The sequence below is a fragment of the Lepidochelys kempii genome, chromosome 10 (genome assembly GCF_965140265.1).
Source record: "Lepidochelys kempii isolate rLepKem1 chromosome 10, rLepKem1.hap2, whole genome shotgun sequence".
NCBI classification, from domain to species: domain Eukaryota; kingdom Metazoa; phylum Chordata; order Testudines; family Cheloniidae; genus Lepidochelys; species Lepidochelys kempii.
This window is the reverse complement of record NC_133265.1, coordinates 38691858-38710184: the sequence shown is the minus strand read 5'-3', so window position 1 is coordinate 38710184 and position 18327 is coordinate 38691858. Positions and strand designations below refer to the sequence as shown.

Genomic DNA, 18327 nt, shown 5'->3' with positions numbered 1-18327 from the left:
ATGAATGGCCTTCAGGCAACCCCCCACTTAAGGGGAAGCTGGTGTTCTAATCAAGCATAAACCATAGCAACAGAGGACTTCACCAAAAAGGTCACTCATTGTCGGGTGCCAACCTATATATGGCAAACCTATACGTGGGGGGAGGGATAGCTCAGTGGTTTGAGCATTGGCCTGCTAAACCCAGGGTTGAGAGTTCAATCCTTGAGGGGGCCATTTAGGGATCTGGGGGAAAAAAATTGGGGATTGGTCCTGCTTTGAGCAGGGGGTTGAACTAGATGACCTCCTGAGGTCCCTTCCAACCCTCATATTCTATGAAACCTGAGAAGGATCTGGATTTTGAAATGTAATTCAGGACTGACTGTTTACTAGACAATTGGCTTCTTCTCTTTTCATAGATTCATAGATACTAAGGTCAGAAGGGACCATTATGATCATCTAGTCTGACCTCCTGCACAACGCAGGCCACAGAATTTCACCCACCTGCGAAAAACCTCTCACCTATGTCTGAGCTACTGAAGTCCTCAAATCATGGTTTAAAGACTTCAAGGGGCAGAGAATCCTCCAGCAAGTGACCCGTGCCCCATGCTACAGAGGAAGGCAAAAAACCTCCAGGGCCTCTTCCAATCTGCCCTGGAGGAAAATTCCTTCCCGACCCCAAATATGGCGATCAGCTAAACCCTGAGCATATGGGCAAGATTCACCAGCCAGATACTACAGAAAATTCTTTCCTGTGTAACTCAGATCCCACCCCATCTAACATCCCATCACAGGCCATTAGGCCTATTTACCATGAATATTTAATTACCAAAATCATGTTATCCCATCATACCATCTCCTCCATAAACTCATCCAGTTTAATCTTAAAGTCAGACAGATCTTTTGCCCCCACTGCTTCCCTTGGAAGGCTATTCCAAAACTTCACTCCTCTGATGGTTAGAAACCTTTGTCTAATTTCAAGTCTAAACTTCCCAATGACCAGTTTATATCCATTTGTTCTTGTGTCCACATTGGTACTGAGCTTAAATAATTCCTCTCCCTCTTCGGTATTTATCCCTCTGATATATTTATAGAGAGCAATCATATCTCCCCTCAACCTTCTTTTAGTTAGGCTAAACAAGCCAAGCTCCTTGAGTCTCCTTTCATAAGACAAGTTTTCCATTCCTTGGATCATCCTAGTAGCCCTTCTCTGTACCTGTTCCAGTTTGAATTCATCCTTCTTAAACATGGGAGACCAGAACTGCACACAGTATACAAGGTGAGGTCTCACCACTTCAGCCCATAAACCCCATACCTCGTTAGTCTGTCTTCTCTCTTTTATCATGCCACCTTCCCTTCTCTCATTGGAGCATGGCAAACTGTACTGTCTGAAACCAGTCCAACTGTGGATCATCTGGAGGAGATTTCTCACACAGACTTTGAGCTTGTGTTCTTGCCATGGTAACAGGGAGTTTTGTGCCTGAGGGATCCTTCATTATGCACTAGGCAGAGGAAGTAAGGATCCAATGATTGCTCATACACCAGTGTCTCCACCGCATTAACATGTATCATAGTTCTATGCAGCATTAATTACACAAACTCTTTAACCCAGAGTCTCTCTTCAGTCCTCAAAGTTACATGAAGGAGAGTAAATAGCATACTTACAAAAGATAAAAGCAAGTACCTGTTTCCAGTGTGCTCCAGTCGGGGGTCCTGGCACATGTCCAGCTCTGGCGTAGAGTCTATGATATCCTGAACATCAGACCACTCATCACTGCTACCCATTCCTACAAAAGATAATACACAGATAAGAGACAAATCCAGCAGAATAGAAGGCCAACAGTTGTTCCACTCTAGGGACTGTATTCTCTGACTGGTCTTAAGCTGTTTGGGTATCAAAAAGGATAATGGGGAGCACTCTCAAGATTGCTATGGTACCATGTGCAAAGTGTTAAAGTTAGAGTGTAGATGGATTTCTAGTGAGTCACAAACTACAGCTGGGAAGGTGTGTTCCAAAATTCCTGGGGAAAGATAGAAGTGGGATCTACCATCATGAGCAGGTGTGAGAAATAGGGGATTCTTGGAAGCATGCCAGTGGCAATACCATCAGCCAGTGGGGTAACTGGGCTGGGGTAAAGAAGTACTTCTGGATATTAAACTTTAAAAATAACTCCAGAATTCTAAAGGTAAAACTGTTTTAAATGAGGTCATCTTTTTCGGGCACAGTTACGGTCACTTAAGAAAGATTCAACACCAAATAATGTCCTTTTAATCTCTCAGTAAAAACCTCCCTCTCATTTTGCAACATTGTAAAAGATATAAAAACATACAATAATTTATTCTATAACAAAAATTAGAGTTATAAATCATGACTGAATCACTTTAAATAGGAACAACTTGAATATACAAATTCTCATGCATACATCTGATTTAACTGTTAATTATATGAAATTGTGAAGTGGAAGTAGCAATGTACCAAATACATGCAACCTAATCTGTTTCTAATATGATGCATGTTCTGAAGTCATTATTTGATGAACGAAGAAAGATGAAGCTCCCACCAACCCATACAGGCCAGTGATGGAGAGTGGAGAGAACCGAGACTTCTATGTCTGTCTCCCAGTGCGGAGAATTATACTATGCTGGCTTAAATTACATCACTAAAAAGATACCGACTTATTGGTTAGGCACCCAGTATGTAAGTATTTCTTGAGGAACTACATTGCCTTCTGCCAGCCAGGGGACTGTGATCCTGGTAGCAAGCAGCCTGCTAATATAATTACAAAATGGGATTTCAACACTGGCATCCTCAGTCAAAGTCTACAGCGCAAGATTTTTCTACTGTTTTGTGGTTTCACTTTGTCAGGAACTCATTTGGGAGCTTTACAGAAGAAATTTCCTCTAAGTCAGTTGCAATACACTTGGAAATTGGATCCATGTCAATGAATCTTTTATTTTTCCTCCACAAAACATGCCACTGTCCAAAAAGCAAGCATAGTCCTACCATCAAGCATAAATGAGCATATCACCCTCCTTTAGTCCCCTACTTCCAACTGTACCCTTAATAAACAGAGAGCATTGTCTTTCAGTTGAACTAAGCTAGTTATTCCTTCAGTCCCCCCAGACCTCTTCCAGTATTTAATAAAAGACATACATGGGCATTGTAAAATCAAAGTAGACATGCAACAAGTTGGCTAGCAAAGAATATATACAGATGAAAACACCTGCCATACCTATGCTGACATTCCTCATCTCCTGGGTGACCTGCACTTCCATGTTCCTGCTGTTCCGCTTTTCCCGTGCCCTCTTATTGTTTTTGGCTGTGGCACTGTAGTCACTGATGGGTTGCAGACTCTCGTTTAAGGGTGTGACAGCAGCAGAGGGCACAGATGAGGTTGGTGTGTTGGACTTTGTCCCAGTGGTGCTTGGAGTGGCAGCTGCAGAAGACTGCCCAGATTCAGACATTTCATCATTTGGGCACTATGGCAATACAAAGAAGGAGAAAACAGAAAGGAAAAAGCACGTCTATATGTTTCAGATAATTTCTTATTCACTGGATTGATGGATGCCTTTATAGCAAATTATGGGAAATGAGTACCACAAACTCAACACCCAGAGCTCATTGTGCCTGCTTGGCACTGCAAATGAATAGCAAGTTCCTGTGCAGAACTCAGCAAGCAAATCCTACCTGGTCTAAATACTGATCCCCCTCTTCCTTTATTACCAACACAGATGGCATTTCAGGTCTTCAGAAGTTATGTGAGATATGAGATCTACTCATAAAGGATTGGTTTCAGAGTAACAGCTGTGTTAGTCTGTATTCGCAAAAAGAAAAGGAGGACTTGTGGCACCTTAGAGACTAACCAATTTATTAGAGCATAAGCTTTCGTGAGCCACAGCTCACTTCCTCAGATGCATATCGTGGAAACTGCAGCAGGCTTTATATATACACAGAGAATATGAAACAATACCTATTCCCACCCCACTGTCCTGCTGGTAATAGCTTATCTAAAGTGATTTCCAGCACAAATCCAGGTTTTCTCACCCTCCACCCCCCCACACAAATTCACTCTCCTGCTGGTGATAGCCCATCCAAAGTGACAACTCTTTACACAATGTGCATGACAATCAAGCTGGGCTATTTCCTGCATAAATCCAGGTTCTCACATCCCCCGCACCCCCATACACACACAAACTCACTCTCCTGCTGGTAATAGCTCATCCAAACTGACCACTCTTCAAGTTAAAATCCAAGTTAAACCAGAACATCTGGGGGGGGGGGGTAGGAAAAAACAAGAGGAAACAGGCTACCTTGCATAATGACTTAGCCACTCCAAGTCTCTATTTAAGCCTAAATTAATAGTATCCAATTTGCAAATGAATTCCAATTCAGCAGTTTCTCGCTGGAGTCTGGATTTGAAGTTTTTTTGTTTTAAGATAGCGACCTTCATGTCTGTGATCGCGTGACCAGAGAGATTGAAGTGTTCTCCGACTGGTTTATGAATGTTATAATTCTTGACATCTGATTTGTGTCCATTTATTCTTTTACGTAGAGACTGTCCAGTTTGACCAATGTACATGGCAGAGGGGCATTGCTGGCACATGATGGCATATATCGATATATGCCATCATGTGCCAGCAATGCCCCTCTGCCACTTCAATCTCTCTGGTCACGCGATCACAGACATGAAGGTCGCTATCTTAAAACAAAAAAACTTCAAATCCAGACTCCAGCGAGAAACTGCTGAATTGGAATTCATTTGCAAATTGGATACTATTAATTTAGGCTTAAATAGAGACTTGGAGTGGCTAAGTCATTATGCAAGGTAGCCTGTTTCCTCTTGTTTTTTCCTACCCCCCCCCCCCCCAGATGTTCTGGTTTAACTTGGATTTTAACTTGAAGAGTGGTCAGTTTGGATGAGCTATTACCAGCAGGAGAGTGAGTTTGTGTGTGTATGGGGGTGCGGGGGATGTGAGAACCTGGATTTATGCAGGAAATAGCCCAGCTTGATTGTCATGCACATTGTGTAAAGAGTTGTCACTTTGGATGGGCTATCACCAGCAGGAGAGTGAATTTGTGTGGGGGGGTGGAGGGTGAGAAAACCTGGATTTGTGCTGGAAATCACTTTAGATAAGCTATTACCAGCAGGACAGTGGGGTGGGAATAGGTATTGTTTCATATTCTCTGTGTATATATAAAGCCTGCTGCAGTTTCCACGATATGCATCTGAGGAAGTGAGCTGTGGCTCACGAAAGCTTATGCTCTAATAAATTGGTTAGTCTCTAAGGTGCCACAAGTCCTCCTTTTCTTTTTTCATAAAGGATTGTGACCTGATTTTCAAAGGTGAAAAACAGCTGCAGCTCCCTTTGACTTCACAGGGATTTATGGGTGCTCAGCACTTCTGAAAATCAGGCCAATGTCTTCCAAGATACCCAGTGCAAGAAGGAAAGCACAATCATTTCTGGAAAGTGATACAGCCTTCTATGAAGCAGCCTCATAGATGCTCTGGATCCATCATTACAGTAGGTCATTGGCACAGAACTTGTTTAATAGATTTCTAATGCTACGACTTCATTTGAAGGGACAGGTATGTATTTTTGATACTAGGCAGCTGAAGTAAAGTGGTAATCAAGCTGAAATGGTCTTATTTCACTAGTAGGGGAGAGCTACATGCCTGTATCAGCTCACGTAGAATGGACCCAGGATGACAACACATGTGGTTCTCCCCAACTGGATGAAAGACAGGACCAAGAGTTCAGAAATCAAAAGATGTCATAAATAAACCCTTGAGATGTATTTCCAACCTGAAATGTGCACAACCAAGTCCCTGTTCAACATAAATTATGGTCCCATTCCTCATCCTACCACATTCTAAAAAATATAGGAAGCTTTCAAGAATACTACAGCATTTGATGCTGCACTCCCTGCTTGCCAATTAAGGAAGCACTGTTTCAGACTCGGCAAGTTCACCTTCTCACCGGTGACCAGTTGGCCTCAGACCCAAATGAGATCTCCCTGGTCTTCTTGGCAGGGTTTCTAACCACACTGACAGACACACACACACCTCCCACCCCAAGGCCACTTAAAGCATTGCCTGAACTTCTAGAGCAACATACTACAATGTTTTCCAGTTGGGTAGAAAAGCCATTTGATATACACCCGCGCCTCCCGTTTCCTTACGATAGTTATTGCCATCCTTATTTGCATCTTATCTTCTGTGCAGTTACTAGGAAGCTTACTCTGAAACCTGCTTCTACTTAGTTTGTTAATTACTCTTTAAAACTAGCTACTACCTTAGGCCTCACAGTCTTGGAACTGTGATGTCTGCACCTCAGTTGTTTGGAAGTCTGTTCTACAGTCCTCCTTCCTTACGATTTTATGATGCAACAAAACAGTTACAAGTGGGATGGGAATGAAGATAATGGAAAAAATGGCAATGTAACCCTTGGCAGCCATGCATTCTTTATTTAAAAAAAAAAAGAAAAAGTACCTGTTATTGACATACTACTTTAATTAGAAACACATTGAAGTTTCCCTGTCCATGCTCATTCCTGCAGTATACTGAAGTAAGGAAACCAAGTGTCCCGTGCCACACCCATTTCCTGATTATTTATGGTGCAGACACTGAAATTGAATTTGTTTGTTTTTTTACAATGTTGCTATCAAATTTTATCCACTTTTTTTGCTTGACTTTTTTGGATTGTGAGCCCAAATAGCACACCCACTTCTTCTGTATGGATGTTCAGATCATCATCTTGGTGCATTAAATGGTCATTTGTGAATCTACTTGCTGATTTGGGCACCAAATTTGAAATACAGACATTTTACTTAGGCTGCTATATTTGAATATTAGACTGCTCACAACTTTTTAAAATTCCTATTCTGGGTGCTTCCATTCTAATGTGCAAGGGCAAAGTATCAAATCAGAGGGTTTTGTGGACAACTCCAATGCATTGGGACTTACGTTACTTTGACAAACACCTGCCAGTGCACTCCCAAGGCCTGGAAGCAAAGGGGCTAAAAATGCACTGTTATTCAGTGTAAAATGTAAATAAAACCCTCCCCCAGAAACTGAGCCTGAGACATTTGGCAGAGTTCTGGGATGTTGCTGCATGCACTGTGCCTATCATCCTTCTCAATACCACAGCCTAGAAGGAGCTCATAGTTTTGAAATGGATACGTGGCCCAGTCTGCAATTCAGTCCTTATTCAAAGAAACCATATTCAGAAACACTAAACCACCAATGCCATGGGTGCTACTCCTATTCCACATCTGTCTCAAAAGCATGCCCCATGCATTGCTGCTTCCCTTCAATCAAAACATACTCATGGGATAACCACCATGGTCTACCACACACCGCTGGTTATGCATCTTAATTTTCCACTTACTTATGGAATATTCTCCACAGCCAACCAGTCTGCTTTGGGAACATCCACTTCAAAACCCTTAGATAAAGCCAAGATATTCCTTTTAACCTTCCAGGAACTCTACTAGACACTGCTGAGATATTCCTTCTTCCCCTCTCTACCACCAAATCTCCCTCACTGACTAGCTATCATACAGTCCAGGGGGCGATCTCCATAATCCTTCACATACAAAAGGATACTCTCCATAGCCGCCACTTACCTAGAGTCAGACCTGTGAGCCTCCTAAACTTCAGATGTGTAGCCATGACCTCCAAAATGCATTGCAAAAGCCCAAAATTCATAGGAGTAATATGTCACCATGAGTAGCCACAATTCTATGGTTTTAACACTGAAAATACAGTACATAAAAACAAACCCAAAAAGCATTAAGGACTAAATCTCCAAAATATAAAATGTTAAATGTAAAAAAACAAAAGCAAAACAAAACCTAATCTAGTTATAAAAAGTAAGATGCAAAAACCAATAAATAAATACAAAATAATAATAATAATGAAAATGTAAAAATATTTAATAATCAGACTCTTGAAGATGAAAAATCAGCTCAGAGAGTTAGAAGAAAAAAGACCAGGCAGGTAAGCTATCAGTGTGCACCTGATAGCAGGGGAACATCAGCTATGTTCCCAACACAGAAAGAACTTAGAGCACCACAAAAGAAAAGCATAGTAAAGTCACCATAAAATATTTGTAGCACTGCAATGCATTTCAACAGCCAAGCAAGAGCATTTATTAAATAATACTTCAAGCAGAAAGTACTGCCTAACGGAGAGCCATTAAGAGGTTTGCATACCTCCATCCCAATCAGTGAACCCATTACCCACTTAGTACCCTCCACTACCCAACACTTACTCATGCTATATCTTCCACAAGCTATGAATTATTCTGCTTTAGGATATCTACCTTAACAACATATGCATCCAGGATTTTCCATAACCCACCCCCAAGAGTCTACCTTCCTTAAACCCAGTATCCCATAATTGGGCTTTTCTTAACAAGCACGGAACATTTATCACTGTTACCTGATGGATATGCTCATAGCTGAACACCGTCAGCAAGGCACAATATTTTCTTTCCATTATAAATTGATTTCTTTGCCTGATACAAGCATAAACAAATTCCAAAAAGATACAGTTAGTAACCTCCACTGCCTGAACTCAGAATTCAAGGTTTCTATAGTTTTATTTAACTTTCTGCTGAATTTCCTGAAATGCAGAGAGTGAGTTATTGATAAATTGCAGACAGCTATGGGTAAGAAGCTTTTAGTCTCTGTGCTACAGAGCAGCAGCCTCATCAAGTCTATTAAAATGGATGCAACTCCATCTTTCTCCCTACTCTCCCCTGCAAAAGATACACAGAACTGATTAAATGAAAGTGTTAGGGAATGCACTGCCATGGGGATAAAGAGTGCATGCAAGTATTGGTTGGACTGTGTCTCCTAGCAGAGGTGCAGCACAGGCAGACTGCAAATCAGTTTATAGAAAAATCCTTGATCACACCAGTGCACTGTGGGACTCTTATCTCAGTTCCCAGCACAGTTCTCCAGAACAGGGGCTTTTTGGAAATTTGCAAACTATCATGAGATCTGAACGGTATTCTGGGCATTTTGGCCAAGGTTCCAGGGTCAGTGTTCCATCACACTTTTATACCATTATGCCAGCCAATCCCGAGTTTCTGGTTCGAAGGAACAGCAGTGGTTGGGTTCCAAGAATTGTTTCAGTCCTGCCCAAGGACCTGTGCATGTGCCCTGAGATACCATGTCCTCACACTGCTAGGCCAGTAGCCCAGGGAGCTAAGGGGAAATCAGTGGTGGTGGAGTGCCACTGAATGTGAACTAAGATCCATCTTTCATTTGGTGGCAGTATGGCCTCGTTAGGATAGCTGGAAAATCAAAGCAATTTCATTCCAATGTTCCTTCTTCGGTCTTTCCCTCAAGTGTTTGGAAATTGCTGATGAAGCACCTCCCAATGAGGATGCCATGGACAGGCCAGGGTAACATACGAGGCTGAAATATAATATTTTCTTTCTCTCTTTGCCCCATCACCCCGCCACAACATTTTTAGTGTTATTTACAGCATTAGTGGTTTATAACTTTTATTTTACAGGAGCTTCCGTTTTGCCCAGTTTAATATTAATAAATGGATGTGTTTATAAAGGCATTTTATTCAAACAGATTTTTTAAAATAATGCATTCAGAGAAGCTGGTGTACTTTAGCTGACATTTTTCCAGCAGAGACCAGCTATTGTCACACCTACTGGAATTGGGGGGAAATGACCAGCATGCTCCAGGCACAGCTTCACAAATACCTCAAATGCTATCAGGCCTGCTGGAAAGGATTCGAGGAAAGCAGTGTGTCAGCAGTGTGCCCTTGTTGCCAAGAAGGCCAATGGCATTTTGGGATGTATAAGTAGGGGCATAGCGAGCAGATCGAGGGACGTGATCGTTCCCCTCTATTCGACACTGGTGAGGCCTCATCTGGAGTACTGTGTCCAGTTTTGGGCCCCACACTTCAAGAAGGATGTGGATAAATTGGAGAGAGTCCAGTGAAGGGCAACAAAAATGATTAGGGGACTGGAACACATGAGTTATGAGGAGAGGCTGAGGGAGCTGGGATTGTTTAGCCTGCAGAAGAGAAGAATGAGGGGGGATTTGATAGCTGCTTTCAACTACCTGAAAGGGGGTTCCAAAGAGGATGGCTCTAGACTGTTCTCAATGGTAGCAGATGACAGAACGAGGAGTAATGGTTTCAAGTTGCAGTGGGGGAGGTTTAGATTGGATATTAGGAAAAACTTTTTCACTAAGAGGGTGGTGAAACACTGGAATGCGTTACCTAGGGAGGTGGTAGAATCTCCTTCCTTAGAGGTTTTTAAGGTCAGGCTTGACAAAGCCCTGGCTGGGATGATTTAACTGGGAATTGGTCCTGCTTCGAGCAGGGGGTTGGACTAGATGACCTTCTGGGGTCCCTTCCAACCCTGATATTCTATGATTCTATGAAAGAGAATCTTGTGGAACCCTAGGCAAAAGGGCATTAGCTTGGGGAAGATGTTGGTGGTGATGCTAGGGATACAGTTGCTGGGACTCGTTGCACAAATCAGTTATTGAAAGGAGAAGCACAGCATTGTAGGATGGCGGTGGGAGGGCCAGCAGCACTAGTATAGCTGCAGTGCTGTGATTTCTTGTCCACGCAAGCAGATCACCAGTGTAGACTGTGAAGGTGACATAAAGGCTTGCTCCACAGTGGCACAATGCAATCCACTGTATCAATCACTCTATAGCAGCTGAACAATTTGTATAATGACACAAAGCGTTTTCGATACACTGTAGGCATTAGGTGTTGCTACCATCAGTGGTGGTGGCAGTACGTTTTTTGTCTAGTGTAGATGAACGGAAAGACAGGAAGATTAAAACAAAGATCAACTAGAAAGGGCAGATTATGGCACAGCAGCAGAATGCCCAGCCCCAAGTGAGACACAGTTCCCATGATGGAGCAGAAGACTGGTTCCATCATTTCCGCCACCAAATGATTCATAAACAGCATTGGATCTGGTCAAGAGGGGTGCTTAACTTCGCTCACACACGCGCACACACACACACTTCCCTCAACCAAGGTCAAACTCCATCAGCAGAAAACACTAACTAGCAGGAATTAGAACTGAAACAAAAATCAGAAAGTGGCAAAAAACATGAGTTGTGTCAAAACCAGTCCTCCACCCTATGTCAAATTTATCAGCATCTGAAGATCTATCATCCTACCCAGGGTTCTGTTATAAGAAAGGATCAGATGTACAAAAGGGAGAGGCTGCAAAGGGTTATGGACACATGGTGGTCTCTGTCTTTATGAAGATGTAGGATGCTATTGACAGTGGGAAACCCTTGTTCCGTGACAATCTATAAAACCTTGTAGCTGGAGTTGGACTGCAGCTGGCCGAGGTCACTCAAGTGCCAGTGGTCCACTGTGGGGATGATCTTGGCCCCTATCTGCCCACGTACCATTCCATCGGCAAGGGGGAAGACATTCAGAGAGTTAGGACGCTCCTTCCTGCTAAAGAAAGAGAGAGGAAACAATCTGTTAGCAAAACCACAGCATCTTTATGGTAAAAAAAGTACACATACAACACAGTGATGAATGTTTCACATGACACAAGGCCTGAATCCCATTCCCATCCCTGAATTGCTGAGTTGACTCCCAACTCCCATAGCCTGAATGAGTAAGCAGCTGATTCTGTGATTCAAAATTGGGTTGTCTATTGCTAGGCTACACAGATAACCCTTATCTCTTCATTAAAAGGCACTATCAAAGTTGGGTTGCCATACAAGAATTGTTGACCTACCAGGCCAACAATCCAATTATAAATTACCCCCTTTGGGAATGTTTCCTAGCGTCAGATTGAGCCCTCCTGTGGAGAACCCATAGGAAGGGGTGAAGGGCCGGAGACTTCATAGGCTGACTTAACTGACCCCTTCCGTGGTTGGAAAAGTTGGGGTTTATAGAGGGGGCTGAGGGCACAGCCATCCAATTTAAGTAGCATTTCCCCTTGGGAACCAGAAGGCCCACTAGGGAGATATGCCACAGAGAATATAGTCCCCTGCTTCCTCCTCCTGCCCCAATATAGTGGAGCCTTGACCCCACTGAGCTCTGAGAGGGTGGCCTTTATGGGTCCCAGGAACAGGCAACAGTAGAGGTGGTCCTCCCACTTCACCCTCGGTCTTCCTCATCTCAGATCTGAGGCTGTTCCAATTACAATCCAGCCTCTGATATTTTACTATGCATAATCAAAATGTATGATTTCAGGTATTAAAACAGGAAAGTGGCAAATACATGCAGTTTTCACCAATCAATGAAATGTATGACTTATATTCTCTATGGAAAGTTCAGGACAGGTTCCAGCATACATCATTCATTTGGACAGATGGCTGGAATGATCTTTCCCACTTGTTGGTTTGCAGAAGCTTTGCTAGCTTTATGGGCTGTATGTGTATATACATCTGCTGGCATAGACTGTGAGACTGAGCCCCAGCAGAGAAAGGCTATAGTAAGGGGTGCAAGTGGAAGAGGTTGCACCAGAACAAAGCATCCACAAGCTCTCTTTTGCCAGGGACACATGGCTGCAGATGACCAGAGCAGCCCAAAGACCAAGGAACAGAGAATGGCCAGAGGATGCACTGATTTAGCAAATGCCCTTGTCAGCCTCCAATAGAAGGACTCCTGTGGAGCTCCAGATGCAAATTAAAGCTGACCCACTTTGCAGAATGAGCCCAGGAGGGGAGGCCAGGGTTGATATTGCCATCTTCCCCCTCTTGGGATCCATGTCTTTCCCCAGAGCTAGGGCCTAGTGGGCACAGGTGTGTGTGATTTACCCTTCTACATGCGAGAATTGATTATTCTGGACCCTCAAGTGTCTTTTTAAAAACTCTACCAGCTGTGGGCAACCCATTAACAGAAGTACTTGGCTCAGGGACAGGATAAGGAGACAAACTGATCAACAAACTGATATTAAGACTTAACAGAAAAAAAACCAAACAACCATACAGGCTTGTTGGATTTAATACATTAAAGACAGGGCAGGAGTAAAGGGTCAGTCTTTTCCTATCAAATACAGACATGCTTCCTTTCTCAGGCAGGCTCCATGCTGATTTTGTAGAACACTGCTCCTGTACATGGAGAACATTTCTCCTGGGACACAGCCAAGAAACCATTATAACTACTCCACTTCTGATCTGCATGAAATGGTTGTAATGGAACCTGAGGCCCCTGAGACCTGAGCAAATGCACTAACACAGGAGCTGACGCAATAGGTTAAGGAGTGAGCAGGCAGCCTGGAGAGATTTAATTTCCTTGGGGAGAAAAAAAGAAAACATCCAGTAGCTCTGTCATAAACATACAGCTAAGGGTAGCACAAAATCCCTCCTGAGCAGCTGTACTGAATCCTTACCTGTAAGGGGTTAAGAAGCTCAAATAACCTGGTTGGTAGCTGACCAACAGGACCAATAAGTAAAGAAGATACTTTCAAATCTGAGGGGGGGCTGTTTGTGCTCTCTTTGTTTGTTCCCTCTCTGGACAGAGAGACCAGGCAGGAAAAACATCTCCTGAAAACATACCTGAAATGAGCACCTAAGTTTACAAAAATGTTAGGTAAGGGCAAGGAAATGCGTTAGATTATCTTTTGTTTTAGCTTGTGAATTTTCCCTATGTTAAGAGGAAGTTTTATTCCTGTGTTTTTGTAACTTTGAAGCTGAGCCTAGAGGGGAATTCTCTGTGTTTTAAATCTTTTTATTACTCTGTAAAGTTACCTTCCATCCTGATTTTTGCAGGTGTGATTCTTTTACTTTTTCTTTAAATAAAGTTCTTCCTTTAAGAACCTGATTGATTTTTCAGTGCCCTAGAGACAAAGGGTCTGGTCAGTACTCACATTATTCTCAAGCCTCCCCAGGAAAGGGGGTGAAGGGGCTTGGGGGAATATTTTGGGGAACAAGGGACTCCAAGTGACCCTTTTCCTGAATTTTTGTCTAAATCACTTGGTGGTGGCAGCAATACTGTCCAAGGACAAGGAAAGGTTTGTGCCTTGGGGAAGTTTTTAACTTAAGCTGGTAAAAATAAGCTTAGGGGGTCTTTCATGCAGGTCCCCACATCTGTACCCCAGAGTTTGGAGTGGGGCGGGAACCCTGACAAGCTCTATTCTCAGCATTGCTCATATGAAAGCCAGAACATGCTGTGCTGATGTGTCAGTCCATTCTACTGCCATGACAGCTTCTGACAAGGCAGGGAAACTGTGCTGGTTGGGAGTTGCTGCTCACTGTGTCCCATCTGGGATTGGCAGAGGGCTGGAAGGGCATTTCCCAAGTAGCCTAGCAAAGAATTTTGGGATGCTGCTTTTTTCCCAAACAACCTCCATTATAATCTGGACCTGAGGTTCCCATTATTCACAAATGGACAGTTCATAACAGATGGAGGAATCCTCTGATACAGACAGCACATAAATGATATCAGATATCTGGGCCCTGAGCCCCCTCCCACACCTGGACACCTCATCCCCGGCCCTGCTCCAGAGCCTTGACCCCTAGGTACATTGATTTGGTTTTGTTTTAGAAATGTTACCCAAGAGGAGTCATTCTAAAATGTCTGCTACTTTCTAATGTTAGGAGACACTATAGTTCTGGAGACAATTTGCCAATATTGTACAGTTAAAGATGAGTTGTTTTCTATCTATACAGTATCTTTTGCATACTCACCACATTAGTGATGGCCATAGTCATGTGATAAACTACATTAATCACACACCTCTGGCTGCCTCACCTGCATTCTGCCCACTAATCCACTCCCCTGGGACTACTTCTATCATTCTAATCCCCTAAACAGCTTCAAATTTTAGTTTAGTTTCTCAGTAACCTGCCACAGAAACACTTTTTCTCCTGAATGTGGAATTTCCACCCCCAACATTATACTAGCCTGTGGAATTTCCATCCCCTACATTATACTGGCCTGAAACACCAACATGCAATAGTCAGTTCCAGGATTAGAAACAGGACCTTTATACCACTTGAGGGGAGACTCCCAGCTTTGCATTTAGATATATAGCACTTTTTACTCCTGAAGGTCCCAAGATCCCATACTTAAAAACAGTTACTCTTTTTAGGTAGAGAAAAGCATTTCAGGTCACTGTTAGAGATGTTTTAAAGGTTCCCTCTCCCTCAGAGCGGAATCATGGCCCTAAGAGAGGCTCACTTTACAGTGGCGGGGCAAAATAAACAGGCCCCAATAAACTAAGTTCCCTCTAAGTTGCACGGCTGTGCAGCTGCCTATTAAGCCCCGCACAGGGGCTCAGGGCTCCATCAGGGAGAGATGCCTCTACCCCTGTGAGGATTTGCCGTGGAGGGGATAGGCGCCCCTCTCCACCGGGCCACAGCAAGGACCTGCCCTGGACTTGCTGCAGCCATGGGAGAGGAGCCCCTCCCCTGCCCCAGCCAAGGCCCACCGGAGCTGCCAGGAGAGGAGCCCCTCCCTCAGCCCAGCCCAGCCCAGCCCAGCCCAGCTGGAGCTGCTGAGCCCGGGGAGAGGTACCTCTCCGTCGGCCCCAAGTTCTGTGGTGAGAGAGGGCTGGGGGGCAGCCTGCACCCCAAACCCCTGTGCCCTGGCCCTGAGCCCCCTCCCACACCCTGAACCCCGCATCCCCGGCCCTGCTCCAGAGCCTTGACCCCTAGCTGGAGTCCTCAGCCCCTGCACCCAACCCTCTGCCCCAGCCCTGAGTCCCTGATCTCCGGCCCCACCCCAGAGCCTGCACCCCAAGCCAGAGCCCTCACACCCCTGCCCTCACACCCCTGCCCTCACACCCCCCAAAACCCTCTGCCCCCACCCTGAGTCCCCTCCCACACTCCAAACCCCTCTGCCCCACATGAATTTTGTTATGTGCACTGTGACAGATTTTTGTTACCAATTTGCCTGAAGCATCAGGCTGAGGCCACAGGATTGTTAGGGGAGGAGAGGACGGAGCACACCAAGTAACTGAGTTTTAAAGCTTTATTGATAAAATAATAAAATAACAGCAGAGAGCGCTGTGGGGCGGGGGGTTCCCCACGTCACTCAGAGGAAGGAAGCAAGCTTTAATGCCACAAGCCCTAACCCACTTTTATACTTACACCCGCACTACCCGAGGCTGGCCAAGCCTTGGTGTAATGTAAGAAGAAGAGGGGGAGGGGTGGATGGGAGTTTTTGTTCCATTCACAGGTCGTCCAGGGTCTGCTGTTGATCTCCGACTTGCTTCAGCTTTTGGGAGGGTTTTAAGTCCTGGGTTGTTTTTTTTTGGGGGGGGGGCATTTCGTCCAAGGACCTTTGTTCCCCATGCTTTCTGTACCAATCCAAACCTGCCTTACACCTTTAACCCTTCCCAAAATGCTTTGCGATGCCTGCAACAGCATTAGCAACATACGATGCTGATCTGCCTCCCTAGGGGACCCCTTGAGGGAGGGGGCCATTGGGTTGTGACATTCCCCCCATTGACCCCAAGTCAACATTTTGTTGTGAGGGGTCACCACTTAGGTTTTCACCCTTTTTTTTGACACCGTGGCTAGGGTTACTGTTGGTTTTTTACATAAACAGTAATATAACACAAACAAAATGGTTAGGGCAGCAACAATTGCATACGTTAGCCAGTAGTGGCTTCTGGCTTTATTAGTAACATAGCATAACACGTCCCCCTGTTGGCATAGATGCCCCATCCGGATGGCTGTGGCAAAGGCAGCTTTTTTCAGATTAAACGTATGCTACAACACGGTAAAGGATGAGGCATAGGTTTGGAATACAGTCAGTTTTTCCTGGGTGTGCGTTAAGGGCAGGAAAACATTGGGTGTAATTCATGAAAAATTAAACACAACATAGTTAGAGATATTGACCCTACTTTGCATAACTGTGCGCCAATGCACCGAAAAATTTTGTGCCTTATTGGTAAATACATGGGCCTTAGTGGGGGCATATCCCGAAGCCTCCCCTTCCCAGCAGAGGTGTTGACCCCCTCGTAAAAGCGGCCTGGCATTGCCTTTTCTTTATATATTATTTGAGGGGGCTTTATAGGCCATAATTGCCAGGTGTTGCTCTCTGCAATCCCTATGTTCTGATAGAAGATGTAGTCAGCACATACCGCTTAGCCATGTTATTGGGGGGAGCCACCTCCCATATGTCGCGATGGACCACCCAATTCCAGATAATATGTGATGCCACATTCCCAGGATGCTAAGCCAAAATTGCCACCACCCACCAATGGATAAATTGACCTTTTTTTCCCACCATGGCCAATTTTGAACAGTGGTAAAATTAATGAAGGAGGACAAAAGTGTCAGACACCCGAGGACTTCCACAGATATGTGCCCCATACCTACATTGTATCACACTAACAACTTTTGGAGGCCTGAAGCAGCAAGAGCGGTCCCACCACTCCTGTTCGGGGTGTCCCTGGGCTTTTGCTATTACTGCCTTGTTTTGATAACAAAGCAAGAGGGAAAGAAAGAGAACAACACAAATGCACCTATTGGGGAAACTGAGGCACAGATGAAAAACTTCCTAAATTATTAGTGTCCCATTACAGCCCTTCCTGGCTTTTGTTATGGATGTTGTTTGCCTGGTTTAGGAGGTTACAACAACATTATTATTACATTTCGAGATCAGTAATTGCTATTGCTTGCCAAAGGACTTTCCATTCCAATTTTACTTCAAGCCACCACAGGAGGAACAGGGTTTGCCCCCATGGGATTCAGGGGTGGTTCAGGGCCACCCACCAGGTATTTTGCTGTGGCCCTGCTGTGTTTATTTGTACTATGCACTGTTTTCAAGGCACCTTTCCTTCAGCCTTCCGCTACACTATGGCTCAGGCCCCATTAGCAGCTCAAGCCAAGGAGAGCCTTTGGAGGTATTTTCCGTCCTCAGCATTACAATTATTCAGATAATTCCATGGACAGCTGGAAACCCAGATGGTTCAAGCAGGTGGCTGGTTTACAACCGAGGCCCACAATGCCATGAACAGAAATCTAGGGAGATATGTTTTGAGCTGATTGGCATGCGCCCATTTTAGTTTACTGGGTAGCTGAAGCTGGTACACTACTGGGGAGATGTGATTCACAATGGGGTACGGACCCACCCACTTGATGTTTAAAGTGTGGGCCGCCCTCCCCAGATTTTGCAACATTACCGTATTTTTAATTTGCCATTTCTGAATGTCTTTAACAATGATTTCCTTACACTTGGCCTTTTTATTTAATTTAAAGTGGACTTTATGGCTTTGTGAGTTTTACATAGCTTTTCCCTTAACTGGGCAAAGCTGAGACTTTTTTGGTTGTGGCAAACAGTAAATGTGGTTATTGGTAAACATAGTACTTACATTACATTTACATTTGTTTACTAGCGGGTTGCTAACATTTACATTCTTTCAAAACGTTTTTTT

The 18327-nt window shown here is 44.2% G+C and overlaps 1 protein-coding gene across 32 annotated transcripts in view; it reads right to left on the bottom strand.

Annotated features, from left to right (window-relative positions):
- Positions 1 to 18327, bottom strand: part of MAPK8IP3 (mitogen-activated protein kinase 8 interacting protein 3) — a 154665-nt gene that overhangs the window by 73350 nt on the left and 62988 nt on the right. For 18 of the 32 annotated variants that reach the window (XM_073362974.1, XM_073362986.1, XM_073362975.1 and 15 more), the window contains 3 exons: positions 11297 to 11441; positions 3210 to 3456; positions 1661 to 1763 (listed from right to left, as the gene is read on the bottom strand). In XM_073362974.1, the coding sequence (XP_073219075.1) occupies positions 1661 to 1763; positions 3210 to 3456; positions 11297 to 11441 (495 nt within the window). Of the gene's footprint in view, positions 1 to 1660; positions 1764 to 3209; positions 3457 to 7603; positions 7733 to 11296; positions 11442 to 18327 lie in introns of those variants that run through there. The other 14 variants (XM_073362989.1, XM_073362998.1, XM_073362991.1 and 11 more) reach the window with 4 other exon arrangements.